The sequence below is a fragment of the Mesoplodon bidens genome, assembly GCF_964165515.1.
Source record: "Mesoplodon bidens genome assembly, chromosome: 15".
NCBI classification, from domain to species: domain Eukaryota; kingdom Metazoa; phylum Chordata; class Mammalia; order Artiodactyla; family Ziphiidae; genus Mesoplodon; species Mesoplodon bidens.
Window position 1 is genome coordinate 64,598,131 of NC_138171.1, and position 20,647 is coordinate 64,618,777.

The 20,647-nt window shown below is 51.1% G+C and overlaps 2 protein-coding genes across 2 annotated transcripts; both read left to right on the forward strand.

The window, feature by feature from the left end:
* Positions 1-2,019: 2,019 nt before the first annotated feature.
* On the forward strand, positions 2,020-9,597 carry SRRM2 (serine/arginine repetitive matrix 2; the record flags this gene model as incomplete). The annotated part of the gene is made up of 13 exons (XM_081255172.1): positions 2,020-2,045; positions 2,213-2,299; positions 2,355-2,614; positions 5,826-6,099; positions 6,995-7,102; positions 7,276-7,440; positions 7,617-7,694; positions 8,140-8,202; positions 8,295-8,327; positions 8,548-8,598; positions 8,762-8,854; positions 8,940-9,216; positions 9,516-9,597. 12 exons carry the CDS (start codon positions 2,020-2,022, stop codon positions 8,980-8,982), a joined length of 1,281 nt encoding a protein of 426 aa, XP_081111298.1. The 3' UTR covers positions 8,983-9,216; positions 9,516-9,597.
* A 7,741-nt stretch (positions 9,598-17,338) lies between these two features.
* On the forward strand, positions 17,339-20,601 carry LOC308629622 (serine/arginine repetitive matrix protein 2-like). Its single transcript, XM_081257675.1, has 6 exons — positions 17,339-17,471; positions 17,713-17,807; positions 18,220-18,504; positions 19,582-19,695; positions 19,831-19,941; positions 20,034-20,601. The coding sequence occupies exons 2-6, from the start codon at positions 17,731-17,733 to the stop codon at positions 20,041-20,043; spliced, it is 597 nt and encodes a 198-aa protein (XP_081113801.1). The 5' UTR covers positions 17,339-17,471; positions 17,713-17,730; the 3' UTR covers positions 20,044-20,601.
* The last annotated feature ends 46 nt before the right edge of the window (positions 20,602-20,647 follow it).

Here is a 20,647-nt window from a genome sequence, read left to right on the forward strand (position 1 = left end):
GTCTTTAATGAGTCCAGAGTTTCAGTTTGGGGGATGAAAAACTTCTGGAAATGGATGGTGGTGATGGTTGCACAACATTGTGAATGTATTTAAATATTTATTTATTTTTTAATATTTATTTATTTATTTATTCTGGCTGAGCCAGATCTTTAGTTGCAGCATGTGAACTCTTAGCTGTGGTATGCATGCAGAATCTAGTTTCCAGACCAGGGATTGAACCCAGGCCCCCTGCAATGTGAGCGAGGAGTCTTAGCCACTGGACCACCAGGGAAGTCCCTGTGAATGTATTTAATGCCACTGAATTGTACACTCAGAAATAGTTTAAATGGTAAATTTTATGTTTATGTGCATTTTACCATACACAAAACAACTGCACTAGAATACCATTTCTCACCTATCAGGTTAGCAAAAATGGAAAAGCACAGAAATGTACTCTGTTGGTGAGGTGGTGGGAAAGCAGGCCCTCCCATATTTTGCCAATGCAAACTGGTATAACCCTTACTGAGAGGACTCTGTCCTTACTAACAAAACTACATTTGTCTTTACCTTTTACCCTAGCAATCCCACTTCTAGGAATTTATCTTGAAGATATACCCCCCAACAATATGAAAATACATAAGCTCCTGGTTACTCATTGCAGCATGGTTTGTAATTAGAAAATATTGGAAACAATTTAGATGCTCATATATAAAAGAGTGGTTAAATAAAAGTCCATCCATACATCTCTATGAACTGATATGCAATGATTTCCAGGATATATTGCTAAGTGAAAAAAGTAAAGTGCAAAAGAGTATCTATAGTATGTTAAAGGCGTCTAAGAATGCAACATGCATGATTTTGAATTTTCTTTTGCTATTAAGGATATTATCAGAACAATTGATAACACCTCTATATAAGGTTTGTAGACTATAGTATTATTTCCATGTTGCTTTTCATATTTTGAAAACTGTGCTGTGGATATGTAGAGGAATTCATAGTTCTCCCCATAGGAAAAGGAGATTGTCACGAGCATTAACTGCAGTGATTCATGTACAGAATTTAGCACAAAATATTCAGTAAATACAGGAAATAATATCATTGGGAATTTGATTACAGGGAAGGGTCTCACTGAAGGTGGTGGGTTTTAAGAAACCACCACCTTCACCCTCAACCTCAGAAACACCAGCTTAGGCCCAGAAAAGACACAGGCTTTGCCACTTTGCCATAAATTACTCCAAAGGTGCATCCAGCTCATGGAAGCACTTGCCCCAGTTCAAGGAGGCAAGATTACAACATCCGGAGCACCATACACCGAAGCTACAGTTCCTATGCCAAGTGGTGGGTGGCCCAGTTACAGCGTCTGAGATGACTTTATCCTTCTCTGGTTACAAAGAAAACTAACATTAAACACAATCAAACTCAAACGGACCACAGTTCATTATGTGTCTGCCACGTGCTGGGTCCTGTTGAGGATGCAAGACCCTCGAGATAACCGGGACGGATGAGCGCGAGCCCAAGCTCAGGTTAAAATGTTGGCCTGCCTGCGAAGCCCAGCTTCTTCCAAGTCTGCTCTGAGGGAGACTGGCTGGTTCTCAGGCTCAAAGAAAACGGACTTAAAACCATTAACCTAAGACATTCTGCAGAAGGGTGAAAAACTTAAGGGTGTTTGTAACGTTTTTGCCCGGCCACGACGTATATAACATGTCCCAGGTTCTGTAGGAGAAAATCACATCGCTGCCTGGCCGCCTTACTCGGAGATCATAAAAAAAATCATTCCCCAGGGGCAGCCGGCCGGGTTCAGCTGCTAGAAGCTGCAAACACCACGGCCTCCTGGCTCAGCCTTTGGCTCAGGCCCTGGGCCTGTAGCTGGGCTCTGGGGTTCCGGGGGTGTCCGCTGGCCGGGCCTGGGGGGCGGGTCCTCCTGGGTGCAGAAGGACGGGTGCGGCGCGGCCCCGGGCTCGCCCCAGGAAGCCTGCGATCACTTGCAAGCAGCGGTATCAGTGGGCTCGGGCTCATCGCCTCCCAACACGGGGAGACAAAATGGCGGTCGTGTGGGGGCAGGGAGGGTGAAGATACGTACGGGTTCCATGCCACGCTAGAACTACAACTCCCAGGATGGTCTGGGTCGAAGGCGGGAGGCCGAGGAGAGCGCTATCGTCGCTAGGCCCTGTGTCCTCCCGCCCCCTAGTGGAAAGTCTCTGGAATGGGTCGTTTGCTCCGGTCCGCCCCCCAGACCTTCCTCGCAACTGGCCGACGGGAATGGTAGTTCTTCGACGACAGAGTTGAACCTCCTTCGGGCCTTACAAGACTACACTACCCGGTGCGGTTTCGGCGCCTGCGCACAAGGCCGCGGGGCGTACTACGGTTCCCGGCAGGCCCTGCGACACGCGCAGCTGCGTGCTGACGCACATAATTTGTCGTGCTGACGTGCAGCGCGGCCCAGGCGGGGTGCGAGTGGCGCAGTCGGAGTCCGCTGCGGCCCCGGAGGAAGCGAGGAGTCGGCGGTGTCGTCTGAGGCGGGCGGACCGGCGAGGCAAGGCGGCGGCTCCAGGCCCCGAGGGACTCAGGAGCTCGAGCAGCGGCCGCGGCAGCACCTCTCCCCCTCGGAGGCGGCGGGCGGAGGCGGAGGCGGCCGGTGAGAGAGCGCGCGAGCCGGGTGGGGGAGGGGCGGCGGCCCCGGCGCAAGGCCAAAGCGCGCGGAGAACCGCTCAGGCCGCCGCGCGCACGCGCGCTCGCCGCCCCTAGCTCGCGCGCGGACGTCCTTGCTTGTCTTCCTCCCCTCCCCCCTTCTCGCGGTTCCTGTCGCGCGCGGGCTTTTATTCTCCCCTCCCCCATGGCAACGGCGCGCGCCGCCGACTGCACTCGGGCTCGCGCGCGCTCTCGAGGGGGGAGCGCGCGACTCGGCTTCTCGCCTCCCCGACGCGTGCGGCGAGGAGGCCCTCCTGCAGCTGTCTTTGCCGACATTTTCTCGGCGAGGAGGGGGCTGCGGCGGCCGGGGCCCGCTGCCGGCTCCTTTCCCCCGCTCTTCTCCGGCGCCCGGCCTACCAGTCCCTCCCGGGGGCCTGGGGTCGGGCCCGGAGCCTCCCATACTATGGGGCGCCGCGCAGCCCCCTCCCCTATTTCTCAAGGCTGAAAATAGGCCTTGGCCGCTCAGCCAGTGCAGAGAAGGCCTTGAACTAGATGCCCGGGAGAGTTAGGCAGTTTGGATTCGTTACTGTCTGTCATGAGGTATTAGGAAGAGAAGCATTCTAAACGTTTTAAAAAATTTTACGTATTTGGTCTAGGTATGTAAAGGCAGATCACATGCTCCTTTTTTTCTTGCACTTTTCCATCGTCTTCCCCAAAGTTGTGTTACGGCTGGGGAGGAGACTGCCAGCCCTTCCTTCCTTGAGGAGAAAGCGCTGGACTTTGTCATTATTTGGCACACAACTTTTCTAGGCCTTGGTTTTCACTCAGACGCTTTTCTAAGATATCTTCTGGGTCAAAAATTGAATAAGTGTTGTGTTTTCTCTTGAGTGTGAGTCTAGGTCTCTTCCTGAGCTAGTTTAGCTTCTGGGGTTTCATAGTGTCCCCTTAGCTACTACAGTGCCCCAGTGCTGAGCTTGTTGTGCTTACTATTTTTGTCCATTTTCTTGCACACTCTCCTCCCTTTTTGGTGCGTTTTTTTTCTTGAATACCATACTACTGAATTTCAAGACCCCCTTCTGCCTGGTTAGTTGGGCATCGTGATAATTTTCCAACAGAAAAAACTCCTTTTTCTCTTTTTTTTTTTTTTTTTTTTTTGCAGCTTTTACTGTCAGCCTTTAGCTTGGGTGATTTTTGCATACCCACAGTCCGTGGACCCCAGTTTAAGTGTCCTTATTTAGGTTTTGGTGATTTGTGTTTGTGGTGTTAATACACTCCTTGGTCCATCCATCTTTTTAGTGTTTTGAGCACTGTCTTAGATGCTGTGGTATTTCTGTTTGTTTGAGGTTTTTTTTTTTTCCTTCTTTTTTGGCTCATTCCGTAAAAGTTCTCCAGTCTGTTGTGATTTAATATCCTTTGCTTAGCAGCTGCTGGTTATCCTTTTCCAGGGAGTGGGAGGATTATTGTGTGAGGTGGTATGGAAGTGTGGGTGAATGGTTAAGCTGAAGAATTGATTGCAGGTCAGAAGCATTCTGCAAGGGAAGCAGAAACTGGGTAGGGTATAGAGAGCCAAAGGAGGCCTAGCTTTAGAATAGGGAGGAGAAAATTTGAGAAAATAAAAGTGAGGGTTGGAAGATTTCTTGTGCTGTAAAGAAATTTTTCATTTCTTTGCACAGTTCCACTTGCCTTTCATAGATTTAGCATCATTTGTCACTCCTTTAACCCAGTATTGTTATTTCGTTTTGCTTTGCTTTCAGATCTCTAGAGTCTGCAACTGGGATTGGGCAGGGACCCAGCCTTAGAGTTGGGGGGGGTAAGGGGCTCCAAACTGTTCTAGAGTTGGCCTAGCTCCCTTTCATTCAACATCTCCCTGTATGGGGTGGGGGGGGGCTTTAGTACATTCTTCCAGGTATTTGTATGATGTTTCTTTCAGAATTTTTAAAATGAAGCCTTTTCTTTTATCCAGTTCTATGTTTTTCCCCTTTACTTTCACTAATCTCTCCGCTTTGTTCCTTGGGTTCTTTCCTGGGATCATTTTCCCTCACACATTTCCCCATGTGAAACTATCTCGGACAGGATGAGTTGGAGAAAAAAACAGAGTACATATAGCTGGAGAAAGGAATAACTGTGTACGTAGCCAAGAAATCTAATCAGTAAAACTAGCGTTAGAGGGCTCTTCAGAGTCATGCTGGGGTTGGGACAGATTGAGAGGATAGAACCTGGTAGGAGGCACGTGATAACACGTGAGAGGGTTAAGGATGGGCTGGAAGAGAAAAACCTGGAAATGAGATAACGGGACTGTTAGGGAAAGCTGACAGTTTGACATTAATGAAAGTGAGGTATGAAGAGTGGGGGTTTTGTAAGTGTAGGGGAAGGAGTGTAGAGAAGCTGTGGGGACAGTTGGAACAGAGAAGGCTGGTTTGGTGTATTTAGAGCACTGAGTTGAAAATGTAATATTTTACAGGAGCTAGTGAGAGTTCGGTGAGCCACAAACCATGTGAGAAATTCTATTGGGAAGGAAATTGAAGGAATATATTATCAGTCAGGATAGTTGATTGGAAATGGCCCCTTACTTGAGAGGTGAAGTATAAGAGGATTACATATCCAAAGTTCATGTGTTTCTGATATGCATGCTGGCCTTTAGCCTGGGCCACCTTTTGGATATCTAGGGGCTGTTCAGTCAGATTGTATTCATAATTTCTGGCTACTTTCAGGGTAGCCTGAAATGCTTAGGTCAGTTCTTGAAGAGAACTAGACTTGGACTGCAGGCCTTTGGGTGCCACAGATCTTCCTTTGGTGTTTGTTGTGCCCTGTTTGGAGGCCTTAGTCAGTTGCCAGGGGTTAGGAATTAGAGTAGTTGGTGAAGATACCAGTTGTGTATATTGGGGCTAAAGGAGAATAAAGAGATAGTGTGGAGAAATTTGGGAGAAATGGGATCTTTGTTTTGGGTGGAAACAGGAAAGCTAGGTGAAAACAAGAGTGGCTCTTGCACATTGTGGGGAAAGGCTGTAAGAGCTGGGCTGTGATTTGGTGGAAAGAAAGCAGTGTTGGAAGGATGAAGAACAGGTTTTTTTAGGAAACCAGGAGGATTATGTAGCTAAAGGAGGTTTAGTGTGGAGAGACATGTTGAAGTAGGGTTGAAGAAGAGCAGGGATTTGGGTGGTGGTAAGTGGCTAGTTTGGGGCCAGGGGCCTGACCCGTGTCTCCCCGCTCCCCTTCAGGAGCGGTGGTGCCCCACGCCGGGCACGGGGCCATGTACAACGGGATCGGGCTGCCGACGCCCCGGGGCAGCGGCACCAACGGCTACGTCCAGCGCAACCTGTCCCTGGTGCGGGGCCGCCGGGGTGAGCGGCCTGACTACAAGGGAGAGGAGGAACTGCGGCGCCTGGAGGCTGCCCTGGTGAAGCGGCCTAATCCTGACATCCTGGACCACGAGCGCAAGCGGCGCGTGGAGCTGCGATGCCTCGAGCTGGAGGAGATGATGGAAGAGCAGGGGTGAGGGAGGGCTGGGGGAGAGCCAAGCACTGAGTGAGTGCAGAGCTGGGGGAGTTAGGTGGGATGTAGGGAGCTTAGGGCTGGTTGAAAGAGGCCTGGAGAGGACTTGTAGGAGGGGAGGAGGTAAAGGAGCTAGTGGATTGAAAGGAGTTAAGGGACAGTTCAAAGTGAGAGATGAGGAACCTGTGTCTGGGGTATAAAAGGGAGGCTTTTATGAGTTATTTAGATGGAGGCACATGGGGAAAGAGGGGGGCCATTGAGAAGCAAATACGTGCTTTAAGGGAGAGGTGGGGAAGCAGACCAGGGAAGAGACAAGAGCTAGCTAGGTAAGCTGATATGTGTTGTCATTGGTAGAGAAAAGGAAGGTAAATGGATTTAAGGATTGAGGCCTTGGACAGTAGCAAAGGCAGGAAAACAGGAATTGGAAAAATACCCAGATAAAAGGGATCATGGGTTGGATAGGGAATTGAGATTTTGGAAAAGGAACATATTAAGGCAGAAAACCTTTTAGAGCAGTGGTTTTCAAACTTCAGCAGTGGCGCCCGTTTCATATAATGCATGTTAACTTTGGAATCCCAGGAAATGAAAGACCTGTTCTTGTTGATTGGATTTGGGGAGGAACACCTGGAACTCTGCCTGCTTAACTTTCCTCTCTTGGCCCCTGGAGTGTAGCATGTTTAAAATCCACTGTTCTAGAGGGTGTAGTCAGTAGGGGGAAGAAAGATGACAGGAAAAGAGCAGGATTTAATAGAAGGGCCCTTTGGGTGACAGTGAGTGAAAAATTGTTTGTGTGCATGGAAAGGGAAGGGATCCTGCTGGGAACGAGGGAACTGTAAACCTGGGACTGGGGAGAGTGTCTAGTCAAGCTCTAACCCTGAAGGCTTTTGTTCTCCAGGTACGAGGAACAGCAAATTCAGGAAAAAGTGGCGACCTTTCGACTCATGTTGCTGGAGAAGGATGTGAACCCTGGGGGCAAGGAGGAGACCCCAGGGCAGAGGCCAGCGTGAGTGTTTCCCTCTCGATTTTCTCTGGACCCTATTCTGCTTTTGCTGTTCTCTCTGTTTAGTTTGGACTTTCTTCCTGCTCTTGTCTTCATTTTCTCATGGCTGTTTGTGTGAATATGACTCTGCATTTTGTTCTCTATCTCCTTTAGACCTTTGACCTTTTCTCCTCTAGGGTAACTGAGACTCACCAGTTGGCAGAATTGAATGAGAAGAAGAATGAGCGACTCCGAGCTGCCTTTGGCATCAGTGATTCCTATGTGGATGGCAGCTCTTTTGATCCTCAGCGTCGTGCTCGAGAAGCTAAACAACCAGTTCCTGAGCCACCCAAACCTTACAGGTACACAAGACCAAGAAGCCAGTGTCAGTTTCTCTTCCTAATTCTAAGCACTCTGCTCCATTTTTTGTGTGTGGACTATGTCTTTTCAAATTCTTGAGATTTTGTTCTTCTGAAGTTGAAATGTCTAAGAAAGTTTGTCTTAGCACCCATCTCTGCCGTTTTTCATCTTTCCTCAGCCTTGTCCGGGAGTCTAGCAGTTCTCGCTCACCAACCCCAAAGCAAAAGAAGAAGAAAAAGAAGAAAGATAGAGGACGGTAAGTTAGTTGGAAAGCTATTCTAGTAGCCAGAGGACCAAACCTGTCATGTTTTTTCTCTCTCTCTGGAAATAGAGTATTCTTATTTCTAGGAAGTAGGAGAGAGTTGCCAGAGAAGTCAGGGAAGAGGGAGTTACCATTCAGGTCTCAGCTGGTAGAAGAAATAATGTGTGCTGCTTCAGTGGGGAAGGGTTGATTCTGCACCTCTGCAGAACCAATCAGCAGCATTTTGGAGTTACGTTGTTTTTTCCATTTTGGGGTTTGTTGCTATATAATAGGGAGGTACCTACGCTTTTTGGAGAGTAAATAAGTTCTGGGCTTAGATCGGCACATTGGTGCTATTGGAGTTGTTCTGTGCTTTAGAAGCCTTTTTGGGGATGGATTATAAGTGGGTGGGCCAGGGAAGGAGGCAGGCTGAATGACCTGTTTCTGAACCCATGTTTAGCAGGTCAGAGAGCAGCTCTCCTCGACGAGAGAGGAAGAAGAGCTCTAAGAAGAAGAAGCACAGGTACGAGGTGGGAATATATGGAATAATTGGGGAGGTTTGGTGAGTCCAGGCCTAGATAAAAAATAATAGTTTTACTTACTTTTTACCAACAGGTCAGAATCTGAATCCAAGAAAAGGAAGCATAGGTAAGAGCTCTTTGTGGCATAGGGAACATAGTGGCACATGGAGCGGTGAGCTGTTGCTTGATGGCCTTGCTGGCTCTTTGGGGTGTTTTTTTTCCTTGGAGTAAAGCTCAGTTCCTTGATCTCCTACTGTCAGTAACTCAGTTCTTTCCATTTTACTTTTCATTTTATTTGTTTCTTTAAAAGTGATTTTTATTTTAAATAATTTTGCCTTATTTCTCAGGTCTCCTACTCCAAAGAGCAAACGTAAATCTAAGGACAAGAAGCGGAAGCGGTGAGTGAACTAGAGGGGAATTTGCTTAGCGAGTAGATGAGTGCCACTTGGGGATAGGGCAGAATCGGTCACGTCCCTGACTGGTAAAAGGTTGAAGGGTGGATAAGGGGAACCCAGTGCAGGTGTGACAGCACCCTGAGCTGTGGTGGTGGTCTTCCTTCAGGTCTCGAAGTACAACACCAGCCCCCAAGAGCCGACGGGTGCACCGTTCAACTTCTGCAGACTCTGCTTCCTCTTCAGATACTTCCCGCAGTCGGTAAGGGGTGGTCCAGGAGGAAGGGAGGGAGAGGGACTTGTGGGTTAATCAATTTAATATTTATTGAGCGCCCACGGTGTGCTAGGCGCTGCACAGACCATTCGGAAGACACGGTCCCTGCCCTCTAGGAGCTGACAGGCTAAAGCAACAGGATGGACAGACATATACATTTCCCCTTCTCTTTTTTTTTTTGTTTTTTATTTTTTGTTTTCTTTTGTTTGTGATTTTTTGTTTTGTTCTGATATATATGGACTGCCAGAATAGGGAGGGTGGTGGTTTGTTCGTGGTGTCTGGGGGAGGAAGGAATCCTTACCCTGGCTTCCTTAATCGGGGAAGGCTTCCTGAAGGAGGTGGGCTCAGAGGTGAGTTGTGAATGAAGCGGGTAGGGAATGGACTGGGTGGAGGGTTTCGGGAGGTTTGGGGGAGGTAAATATAAAGGGGTAGAGGGAGAACATTTTTGGGGATTGATGTTGAGAAGAGAAGGAGCAAAGTGAACTGGACTTGAATTTCAATATGAGTTACTTGAATCTTGTGAGTAAGAGAAGGTTCTTTGGAAGAGGGTTATATTGAAGAAAGGTGGATGGGAGCTGGGGAGGGGGTTTTCTGTTCTCCCCTGAACTGATTTTCTTCTTCTTTTCCCATCCTTAATTACCTCCTTCAGGTCTCGAAGTGCTGCAGCTAAAACCCATACAACTACCTTGACTAGGCGAAGTCCTTCCCCTGCTTCGGGGCGTCGAGGGGAGGGAAATGCACCATCCAGGGAACCAGGTATCACCAACATAGGGCAGCCTAGTAGCCCGGAGCCTTCTACAAAGCAGCCTAGCAGCCCTTATGAAGACAAAGATAAAGACAAGAAGGAGGTATGTTCCTGAGTTAATGGATATTCTTTGGTTTGCAGGGCTGTGGATTCAGGATAGGTGTGTGAAGTTAAGGGAGAAGTAAGGTCCGGTTTTGTTTTCTGCATTCCTCTCAGTTATTCATAAAGTTCTCTTCTGCATTTGCAAATCCTTTAGAATTGTGGCCTTCAAACTTTACTGGGTGTTAATAGGTTTTACATGACTGTTTTCTTTGTACTTACAAGTCAATAGAACTGGAACAAAAAAATTTTTTTGAACTACACCTAACCTTACTAAACAGTGTCTCTAGTATCAGTTTCATTAAATGCTGGTTGTGGCTCATTAAAACTTTTCAACCCACTGGGTTGCTGCTTGCAGTCTGAAAACACTACTTTGGAAAGATCTTTTCAGTACCTGTTCTTTTATACTTGCTGTTAAAATTCAAGCGCTAATAATGTTTTCTTCAACAATCACAGTATAATTTTAGTTGCTCTTTGCTAAATTTGTAGCTCTCCTGTTTGTTTTCCATGGTACCCAGAGTTGCTTTTCCAAACTGCAAGTTGGATCATCTCAGAAACTTAATTTACTTCCTATTGCTTTTGACTTTAATGTTTAAAGCTTTTATAACTTGGTCTCTTTCTGTATTTCCCTGTACTTCACCCTGGTGTTTTTTATTCATAAGTCATGTATTCAAATCTTTGTCTTTTTTTCTATTACTTTAATATAGTTATTTTTTAAAGGTGAAGTCAGTCATTTTGGGAAACTGCTTTATCTTTCCATTTAAAAATACCTTTTTTTCTGCATTCAGCATTTGTGATGGTTGTCTGTTGTGAAATATAGTACATTAGTTTGCATTGTGTTTTTTCTCTAGATAGAAGACTCGATTGTAGAATCTGTTTTCGTATGTTTCTCACTGTGTTTTATATGATGTGATTTCTTGTTATTGAATGAATGTGACTGCCTGTGGTGAGGAAAAGGACCAGTTGGTATAATGGGGTGCATAGAGGAAAAGTTTCATAGGAAAGGGTGTTGGGATCTTACAGGTGATAGGAAGTTTTTGTGCTTACATACCTGTATCCTTACTCTCTTTTCCACTCTTAGAAATCTGCAGTTCAACCTAGCCCCTCTCCGGAAAGGAGCAGCACAGGGCCAGAACTACCTGCTCCCACTCCGCTCCTTGCTGAGCAATATGGCGGCTCCCCACAACCCCTTGCAACAACCCCCTTAAGTCAGGAGCCAGTGAACCCCCCTTCTGAGGCTTCTCCAGCCCAGGGCCATTCACCACCTAAGTCTCCTGAGAAACCTCCCCAATCTTCTTCAGAGAGCTGCCCGCCCTCCCCTCAACCTACCAAAGTTTCTCGGCATGCCAGCTCTTCCCCTGAAAGTCCTAAACCTACACCAGCTCCTGGGTCCCGCCGAGATATTTCTTCTTCTCCTGCTTCCAAAAGTCGCTCACATGGCCGAGCAAAACGGGATAAGTCACATTCTCATACTCCTTCTCGTAGAGTGGGGAGGTCCCGTAGTCCTATCACTAAGAGGGGGCGGTCTCGGTCTCGAACCCCTACCAAGAGAGGTCATTCTCGGTCCCGGTCACCTCAGTGGCGTAGGTCCCGGTCTGCACAGAGGTGGGGACGATCTAGGAGCCCCCAGCGACGTGGCCGCTCTAGGTCTCCTCAGCGACCAGGCTGGTCCAGGAGCAGAAATACACAGAGAAGAGGCAGGTCTAGGTCAGCAAGACGAGGCAGGTCACACTCTAGATCCCCTGCAACTAGGGGCAGATCTCGTTCGCGAACACCCGCCCGGAGGGGCAGATCTCGGTCTAGGACACCTGCCAGGCGGAGGTCACGATCTAGAACACCCACTAGGCGCAGGTCTCGGTCTAGAACACCAGCCCGGAGGGGCAGGTCTCGGTCTAGAACACCTGCTAGGCGCAGATCTAGGACCCGATCACCAGTACGACGGAGGTCTCATAGTAGATCACTAGCCAGGAGAAGTGGCAGGTCACGCTCTAGAACCCCAGCCAGGCGTGGGCGGTCACGTTCCAGAACCCCAGCCAGGCGTGGGCGGTCACGCTCCAGAACCCCAGCTAGACGAAGTGGCCGGTCACGCTCTAGAACACCAACCAGGAGAGGGAGATCTCAGTCTAGGACACCAGCAAGACGAGGAAGATCTCGTAGTAGAAGTCTAGTTAGACGGGGAAGATCTCACTCTAGAACACCACAAAGAAGGGGCAGGTCTGGCTCATCATCAGAACGGAAGAACAAATCCAGAACATCACAGAGAAGGAGCAGGTCCAACTCAAGCCCAGAAATGAAGAAATGTCGAGTTTCTTCGAGGCGGAGCAGGTCTCCCTCTTCACCAAGGTCCAAAGTAAAATCCCGCTTGTCTTTGAGGCGAAGCCTTTCGGGGTCCTCTCCACGCCCTAAACAAAAGTCTCAGACACCACCAAGGCGCAGTCGCTCTGGATCATCCCAACCTAAAGCTAAATCTAGAACACCACTAAGGCGAAGTCGCTCTGGTTCTTTTCCACCTCCTAATCAGAAATCTAAAACACCATCAAGACAAAGTCATTCCAGTTCATCTCCTCAACCTAACATGAAATCTGGAACGCCAAGGCAAGAGTCTGTAACAAGTCCCCAGGTAAATGAACAATCTGCAACACCACAAAGACAGAGCCGTTCTGAATCATCACCTGACCCTGAGGTGAAGTCTAGGACCCCTTCGAGACATAGCTGCTCTGGGTCTTCTCCTTCTAGAGTGAAATCTAGCACACCTCCAAGACAGAGCCGATCTGGGTCGTCATCTCCACAACCCAAAATGAAAGCAGTAACGTCACCAATCCAAAGCCATTCTGGCTTCTCTTCTCCAAGTCCTAGTAGAGTGACATCTAAAACACCTTCAAGGCAAAGCAGATCAGAGTCTCCATGCTCCAAGACAGAATCTAGATTGTTGCAAAGACGCAGCCATTCTAGATCCTCTTCTCCAGAAACCAAAGTGAAACCTGGAACACCACTAAGACAGAGTCACTCAGGGTCTACTTCGCCATGCCCCAAAGCAAAGCCCCAAACTCCACCAGGGCATAATCTTCCTGAATCAAAGTCACCATGTTCCCAAGAGAAATCTAAAGATTCATCAGCACAAAGTTGCTCTGGATCTTTCTCCCTCTGTCCAGGAGTAAAGTCCTGCACACCACCCTCATCTCTGCAACAGAAAGGACAATCTCCAACTTCACCAGACTCCACATCTGGTACTTCAAGTCCAGAAATGAGACAGAGTCATTCTGACTCTCCATATCTGCAGACCAAATCTCAGACACCTCCCAAGGGTGGCCAGTCCAGGTCCTCATCTCCAATCACTGAGCTGGCACCCAGATCTCCAACCAGACAAGATAGAAGTGAATTGTCAGCAGGTCCTAGGCTGAAATCTGGAATGTCTCCTGAGCAGAGCGGGTCCCAGTCTGACTCTTCCCTGTATCCTGCAATGGACTCTAAACCTCTTCTGGGGCAGAGTAGACTGGAGCCTTCTGAATCAAAAGAAAAAAAGGGCTTACTCCTTCAGGAGGATGTTACTGCATCATCTCCAAGACCAAGAGACAAATTGAGTCCTCCTCCTGTGCAGGATAGGCCTGAGTCCTCACCAGTACTCAGAGACACCCCTAGAACTCCATCAAGGGAAAGAGGTGGTGTTGAGTCATCCCCAGATACAAAAGACCGAAGTAGTGCATTAGCTAAGCCAAGCCAAAATGAGGAATTAATGGAGGTGGTAGAGAAATCTGAAGAACCCTTAAACCAGGTCCTGCCCCATTTGTCTCCAGAACTTAAAGAAATGGCTGGAAGTACCTTTGAATCATCTCCTGAAATAGAAGAAAGACCTGCCATGTCTTTGACTCTTGACCAAAGCCAGTCACAGGCTTCTTTGGAAGAAGTCCCTGCAGTGGCCTCAGCTTGGAGTGGGCCACACTTTTCTCCAGAATGTAAAGAACTGTCTGACTCTCCTCCCAGAGAGAATAGCTTTGGATCACCTTTAGAATTTAGAAACTCTGGCTCTCTTGCAGAAATGAATACTGGATTTTCTCCTGAGGTTAAAGATTTGAATGGCCCTTTTCCTAATCAGCTGGAGACAGATCCATCTCTAGATGTGAAAGAACAATCAACAAGGTCCTCCAGACACAGCAGTTCTGAGTTATCCCCAGATGCGGTGGAAAAAGCAGGAATGTCTTCAAATCAGAGTGTCTCTTCGCCAGTACTTGATGCTATACCTAGAACACCCTCAAGGGAAAGAAGTAGTTCTGCATCTTCTGAAATGAAAGATGGTTTACCCAGAACCCCCTCAAGGAGAAGCAGGTCTGGGTCTTCCCCAGGACTTAGAGATGGGTCTGGGACTCCCTCAAGGCACAGCCTATCTGGGTCGTCTCCTGGAATGAAAGATATACCTAGAACACCATCCAGGGGAAGGAGTGAATGTGATTCCTCTCCAGAAGCAAAAGTTTTGCCTCAGACTCCTAGGCCAAGGAGTCATTCTCCATCATCCCCGGAGCTCAACAATAAGTGTCTTACCCCCCAGAGAGAAAGAAGTGGGTCAGAGTCATCAGTTGAGCAGAAGACCGTGACTAGGACTCCTCTCGGGCAGAGACGTCGGTCTGGATCTTCTCAAGAGCTTGATGGGAAACCCAGTTCATCGCCTCAGGAGAGAAGTGAGTCAGACTCTTCTCCAGATTCTAAAGCTAAGACACGAATGCCACTTAGACAAAGGAGTCACTCTGGATCATCTCCAGAGGTTGACAGCAAATCCCGGCCTTCTCCTCGGCGTAGTAGGTCTGGCTCATCCCCTGAAGTTAAAGATAAGCCAAGAGCAGTACCCAGGGCACAGAGTGGTTCTGATTCCTCTCCTGAACCCAAGGCTCCTGTCCCTCGGGTCCTTCCAAGACGAAGCAGATCAGGTTCATCAAGCAAAGGCAGAGGCCCTTCGCCTGAAGGAAGCAGCAGTTCTGAGTCCTCTCCAGAACACCCACCCAAATCCAGAACTACTAGAAGAAGTTCTAGGTCATCACCAGAGCCCAAGACCAAGTCTCGTACTCCGCCTCGCCGTCGCAGCTCTCGATCATCTCCTGAGCTGACTAGGAAGGCTAGGCTCTCACGTAGAAGCCGTTCTGCATCATCCTCACCAGAGACCCGCTCTAGAACTCCCCTAAGACGCCGAAGAAGTCCCTCAGTATCTTCCCCAGAGCCAGCCGAAAAGTCAAGATCCTCACGCCGGCGGCGTTCACCTTCATCTCCACGTACTAAGACAACTTCAAGGAGAGGCCGTTCTCCTTCACCAAAGCCTCGTGGGCTGCAGAGGTCCCGTTCCCGCTCGAGGAGAGAGAAAACCAGAACAACCCGTCGTCGAGATAGGTCTGGATCTTCTCAGTCAACCTCTCGGAGAAGACAGCGGAGCCGGTCAAGGTCTCGGGTTACTCGGCGTCGCAGGGGAGGCTCCGGTTACCGTTCAAGGTCTCCTGCCCGGCAGGAGAGTTCCAGAACCTCCTCTAGACGCCGAAGAGGCCGCTCTCGGACACCCCCAACCAGTCGGAAGCGTTCCCGCTCACGCACATCACCAGCCCCGTGGAAACGCTCCAGGTCTCGGGCCTCTCCAGCCACTCACCGGCGATCCAGGTCCAGAACACCCCTGGTTAGCCGACGGAGGTCCAGGTCTCGAACTTCACCAGTCAGCCGGAGGCGATCAAGGTCCAGGACTTCAGTGACTAGACGAAGATCTCGATCAAGAGCTTCCCCAGTGAGTCGAAGGCGATCTAGGTCCAGAACACCACCAGTAACCCGCCGTCGTTCAAGGTCCAGAACACCGACTCGCCGACGCTCCCGTTCTAGGACTCCACCAGTGACTCGGAGAAGGTCCAGATCTAGGACCCCACCAGTAACCAGAAGGCGATCTCGAAGCAGAACCTCCCCTATCACTCGCAGAAGATCAAGATCCAGAACATCCCCAGTCACCCGAAGGAGGTCAAGATCTCGCACGTCTCCGGTAACTCGAAGGAGGTCTCGCTCTCGAACCTCTCCAATGACACGCCGCCGATCTAGGTCCCGAACTCCTCTAGCTATTCGGCGCCGCTCTAGGTCTCGGACCCCATTGTTAGCACGGAAGCGTTCTCGAAGTCGCTCACCACTTGCTATTCGCCGCCGTTCTAGGTCCCGTACTCCACGAACAACTCGGGGCAAACGGTCCTTAACAAGATCTCCTCCAGCTATCCGCAGGCGTTCTGCATCCGGAAGCAGTTCTGATCGTTCACGTTCTGCTACTCCTCCAGCAACAAGAAATCATTCCGGTTCTCGGACACCTCCGGTAGCGCTCAATAGCTCCAGAATGAGCTGCTTCAGTCGTCCTAGCATGTCACCAACTCCTCTTGACCGCTGTAGATCACCTGGAATGCTTGAGCCCCTTGGCAGCTCTAGAACACCCATGTCTGTCCTGCAGCAAGCTGGTGGTTCCATGATGGATGGTCCAGGTCCCCGAATTCCTGATCATCCGAGAACGTCTGTGCCAGAAAACCATGCTCAGTCCAGAATTGCACTTGCCCTGACGGCTATCAGTCTTGGCACCGCTCGGCCTCCTCCGTCCATGTCTGCAGCTGGCCTTGCTGCAAGAATGTCCCAGGTTCCAGCTCCAGTGCCTCTCATGAGTCTCAGAACAGCCCCAGCTGCCAGCCTTGCCAGCAGGATTCCTGCAGCCTCTGCAGCAGCCATGAACCTGGCCAGCGCCAGGACACCTGCCATCCCAACAGCAGTAAACCTGGCTGACTCAAGAACGCCAGCTGCAGCAGCAGCCATGAACTTGGCCAGCCCCAGAACAGCAGTGGCACCTTCGGCCGTGAACCTTGCTGACCCTCGTACCCCCACAGCACCAGCTGTGAACCTGGCAGGAGCCAGAACCCCAGCTGCTTTGGCAGCTTTGAGTCTCACGGGTTCTGGCACAGCCCCGACCGCTGCAAACTATCCGTCCAGCTCCAGAACACCCCAGGCTCCAGCCCCTGCAAACCTGGTGGGTCCTAGATCTACACATGCCACAGCTCCTGTGAATATTGCCAGCTCAAGAACTCCTCCAGCCTTGGCCCCTGCAAATCTCACTAGTGCTAGAATGGCTCCAGCCTTGTCTGGTGCAAACCTCACCAGCCCTAGGGTGCCCCTCTCTGCCTATGAGCGTGTTAGTGGCAGAACCTCACCACCGCTCCTTGACCGAGCCAGGTCCAGAACCCCACCAGGAGGCCCAGGCTCCAGAACCCCACCATCTGCCCCAAGCCAGTCTAGAATGACATCTGAGCGGGCTCCCTCTCCTGCCTCTAGAATGGTACAGGCTCCTTCACAGTCAGTTCTTCCTCCAGCTCAGGATCGGCCTAGGTCCCCTGTGCCATCTGCTTTTTCTGACCAGTCCCGATCTTTGCTTGCCCAGACCACCCCTGTAGCAGGGTCTCAGTCCCTTTCCTCTGGAACGGTGGCAAAGACCACATCCTCTGCTGGTGACCACGATGGCATGCTCTCTGGCCCCGTCCCTGGGGTGTTCCACCCAGAGGGTGGGGAACCAACTGCCTCTATGGAGGCCCAGCAGCCTTCTGCTTTGGCTGCCCTGCAGCCAGCAAAGGAGCGGCGGAGTTCGTCGTCCTCGTCCTCCTCTAGCTCCTCCTCTTCATCGTCGTCGTCATCGTCGTCGTCGTCCTCCTCCTCTGGCTCCAGTTCTAGCGACTCGGAGGGCTCTAGCCTTCCCACTCAACCTGAGGTAGCACTGAAGAGGTGAGGGGACTTTTAGAACTCTTCTACGGGGAAGGTTTTGGGGATGGTTGGTGGGGGTGGGGAGGGAGAAGCCCTATCCAGAGGTTCTTGGCTCTTTGAGGAGGTATGGGGACCATGATCCTTAAGCTGGGGGTAGAAGAGAATGCCGGGGTGGGGGTTAACTGCGGGGAGGAATGGGACAGGTAAAAGTCTCCGAAGGTTAATTCTCTAGAGGATAATGATAAGTTTTCCGTCTCTACAGAGGACAGAACTAGAGGAAATGGACTTAATTTTACAGCAGGAGGGATGGCAGTTAGACCTCAAGAGGAACTCCCTGGGCTGGAAGGATCTTCAGAGGTCATCCTATCCCTCTCCCTGCCTCCAGGCAGGACGGCCCCTCCCCCCAGCCAACCCACACACACAGAGGCCTCCCCACGCTGTGGCTCTCCTCTCTGAGGACGGAGAGGACGGAGACCACCCAGCCTGGCTTCCACACCTGAGCCCAGGGACCTTATTCCTCCGTCAGGGACATTCTTGAGGTTTAACCTTGATCCCTTTTGCTGCGGGCCCCAGCCTGTTTCTTGTGTTAGCAGAGGTTGGGTCAGTTGGGGCCACTGCTCTCCAGAGAATGCACTCACTGGCTCTCGGCTTGGAGAGCTCCCAGGACCTTTCTCAGGCACCCCTCCCCCACTGCCATTCCTCCAGGCCAAGGAAGGTAGGGTTGGGGCTGGGGCAGCTTGTCTCCTTGTGACGCCCTCTTCTCCCACAGGGTCCCCAGCCCCGCCCCAGCCCCAAAGGAGGCTGTTCGAGAGGGCCGTCCTCAGGAACTGACCCCAGCCAAGCGGAAGAGGCGTTCTAGCAGCTCCAGTTCCAGCAGCTCCTCCTCTTCTTCATCGTCCTCTTCTTCCTCCTCTTCTTCCTCCTCCTCCTCTTCTTCCTCTTCTTCGTCTTCCTCTTCTTCCTCTACTTCTTCCTCCCCCTCCCCTGCTAAGCCTGGCCCTCAGGCCTTGCCCAAACCTGCAAGCCCCAAGAAGCCACCCGCTGGCGAGCGGAGGTGAGTGCTGCCTTGCTTGAGAAGAAAGGGGTGGGGTGTGACCCTGGGTTGTGAGATCCCTGCTGGACTGTGGTGTCTGCTTGTACAGTAGGAGTTGGGCTCTCCTCTCCCTGCTTACTCTGTTGTGCCCTGTTCTGGCAGAGGGCTGTCATCCAAGTGGGTGCTCAAGCCAGAATTGGGGAGTCCTAGGTTCCTTCCTCTCCTTGCCCCTGACATGCAGCCTGGTCCCAGGTTCCAGGGATTCTAGCCTTTAAGTCTCCCCGTTGCTACTGCCAGGGTCTGGCCACCGTCATCTTCTCCCGACTCTATCCACAGCCTCTTCCCTGTCTCCCTGCCTCCACGCCATTCTCTTCCACACGTAGCCAGAGGGATCTTTCTAAAACGCACATCTGGTTACTCCCTTCACTCCACAAATCCTTCCGGGACGCCCTGTGGCCTGCAGGATAAAGCCCCACCTCTGCGGGAATGGCGTGTGAGGCTCTTCACCAACTGGCCTTGCCTGCCCTGTGTTCTCCTCTCCTGCCCGCCCCCACACATGCCCTGTGCTCCAGCCACACTCAGCAGCGCCTTGCAGTCTAAGGAGAACCCCATGCCTTTGGACATGCTGTTCCTCCTGCCTGGAATTCCCTTGTCCGCCTGGTGAACTCCTCGTTCTGCAAGACTCCGCTCAAACAGCACCTTCAAGAAGACTACCCTGCCCCTTCCCTGCCCTGCCCCATGTCTCCCTCCCCTGGGTCCCCAGACCCCATGTACATCCGTCCTGCGGGGCTGCGTCCCACACGTGGGGCCAAGCGAGCCTCCCTTGGCCTTCCTTCACCATCAGACTGAGCCCCTCCAAGGGCAGGGACTGTCTTTATCTTTGCCTCCCCCGCTGCACCCCGTGCCCCGCCTGTTGGGGTACTCGGTGGATGGTGTGCGGGCGGATGGGTGAGTGAGCGGATGAAGGTGGGTCTGAGGTTGGCCCTGCGTGGTATGAGGTTTGGTGGTCAGGACCTGGGGCGGGGCGGGGGTGGTCCTGAGTGCTGGTTTGTGGGTTTGAAAGAGTGTGGCACTATGGGGACCTACTCTGATCCCCAGGTCCCGCAGCCCCCGGAAGCCAATAGACTCCCTCCGGGACTCCCGGTCCCTCAGCTACTCGCCTGCGGAGCGCCGCCGCCCCTCACCCCAGCCCTCACCGCGGGACCAGCAGAGGTAGGGTTGCCAGTGCTGTCCTGCCAGTAGCCCAGTCTGGCCGCCACCGATTTCTGCAAAATAAGTTCTAAGGCTCCAAGGCACCAAGGGTTGGTGGTGTCCTGTGTGTGGTCTCACGCCTGTCCTTCATTGTAGCAGCAGTGAACGAGGTTCCCGGAGAAGCCAGCGTGGGGACAGCCACTCCCCGGGCCACAAGCGCAGGAGGGAAACACCCAGCCCCCGCTCCGTGCGGCACCGTTCCTCCAGGTGTGTCTTTGTCACACTCTAGGGCTGGGCTCACTTCTGAGAGCTCCAGGGCTGGCTGGGGCCTCTGCATTGATTATTCTCTTCCATTTCAGGTCTCCGTGAATCTTTTTTGGGGAATTCCACCATACCCCAAGTTCTGGAGCCACAGGACGTGCCCCCTTTCTCCCCAACAGAGCCTTGGGAGGGGGTCTTCGTCTGCCCTCCCCCCCAACCCTGGCAGCATCCTGGGGGGAGGGCTCCCTTCTTTCCCTCCCTCTTCCTTTTTTTTTTTTCTTCTGTAAAATGTTAATCTCTGTGAGTTTTTCCTGGTTCACGTGTTTTGGGGGGTTTGGGGTGGGTGGGAATGAGAATGGGAGTTGCGGGAGGGGAGCATACAGTTTGGTACTCCCAGGTCTTGACTCAGCAAGGATCTGGGAGGCACTGCCCCCCTTTTAGCCCCGAGTTCTTGGGGGGATGGTGGTTTGGTACTTGTGGACCTGTGTGAGGTATACCCGGAAAAAAGGGGCAGTTGAAATTAGTTGGCTCCTCCTGGCCTCCCAGTGAGGTTGTGGCCCCCTCCCCCCCAACTTTTCTTCACGTTTCTTAAAGGCATTTTGGTTTTTTAAAATCTGTACAGCAAGAGCAACTTTTTCTGTCAAATAAAAATGAGAAATGCAGGAATTGGGTCTATAGATTGTTTATTATGGGTGGGAAGAGTTACTTAGGA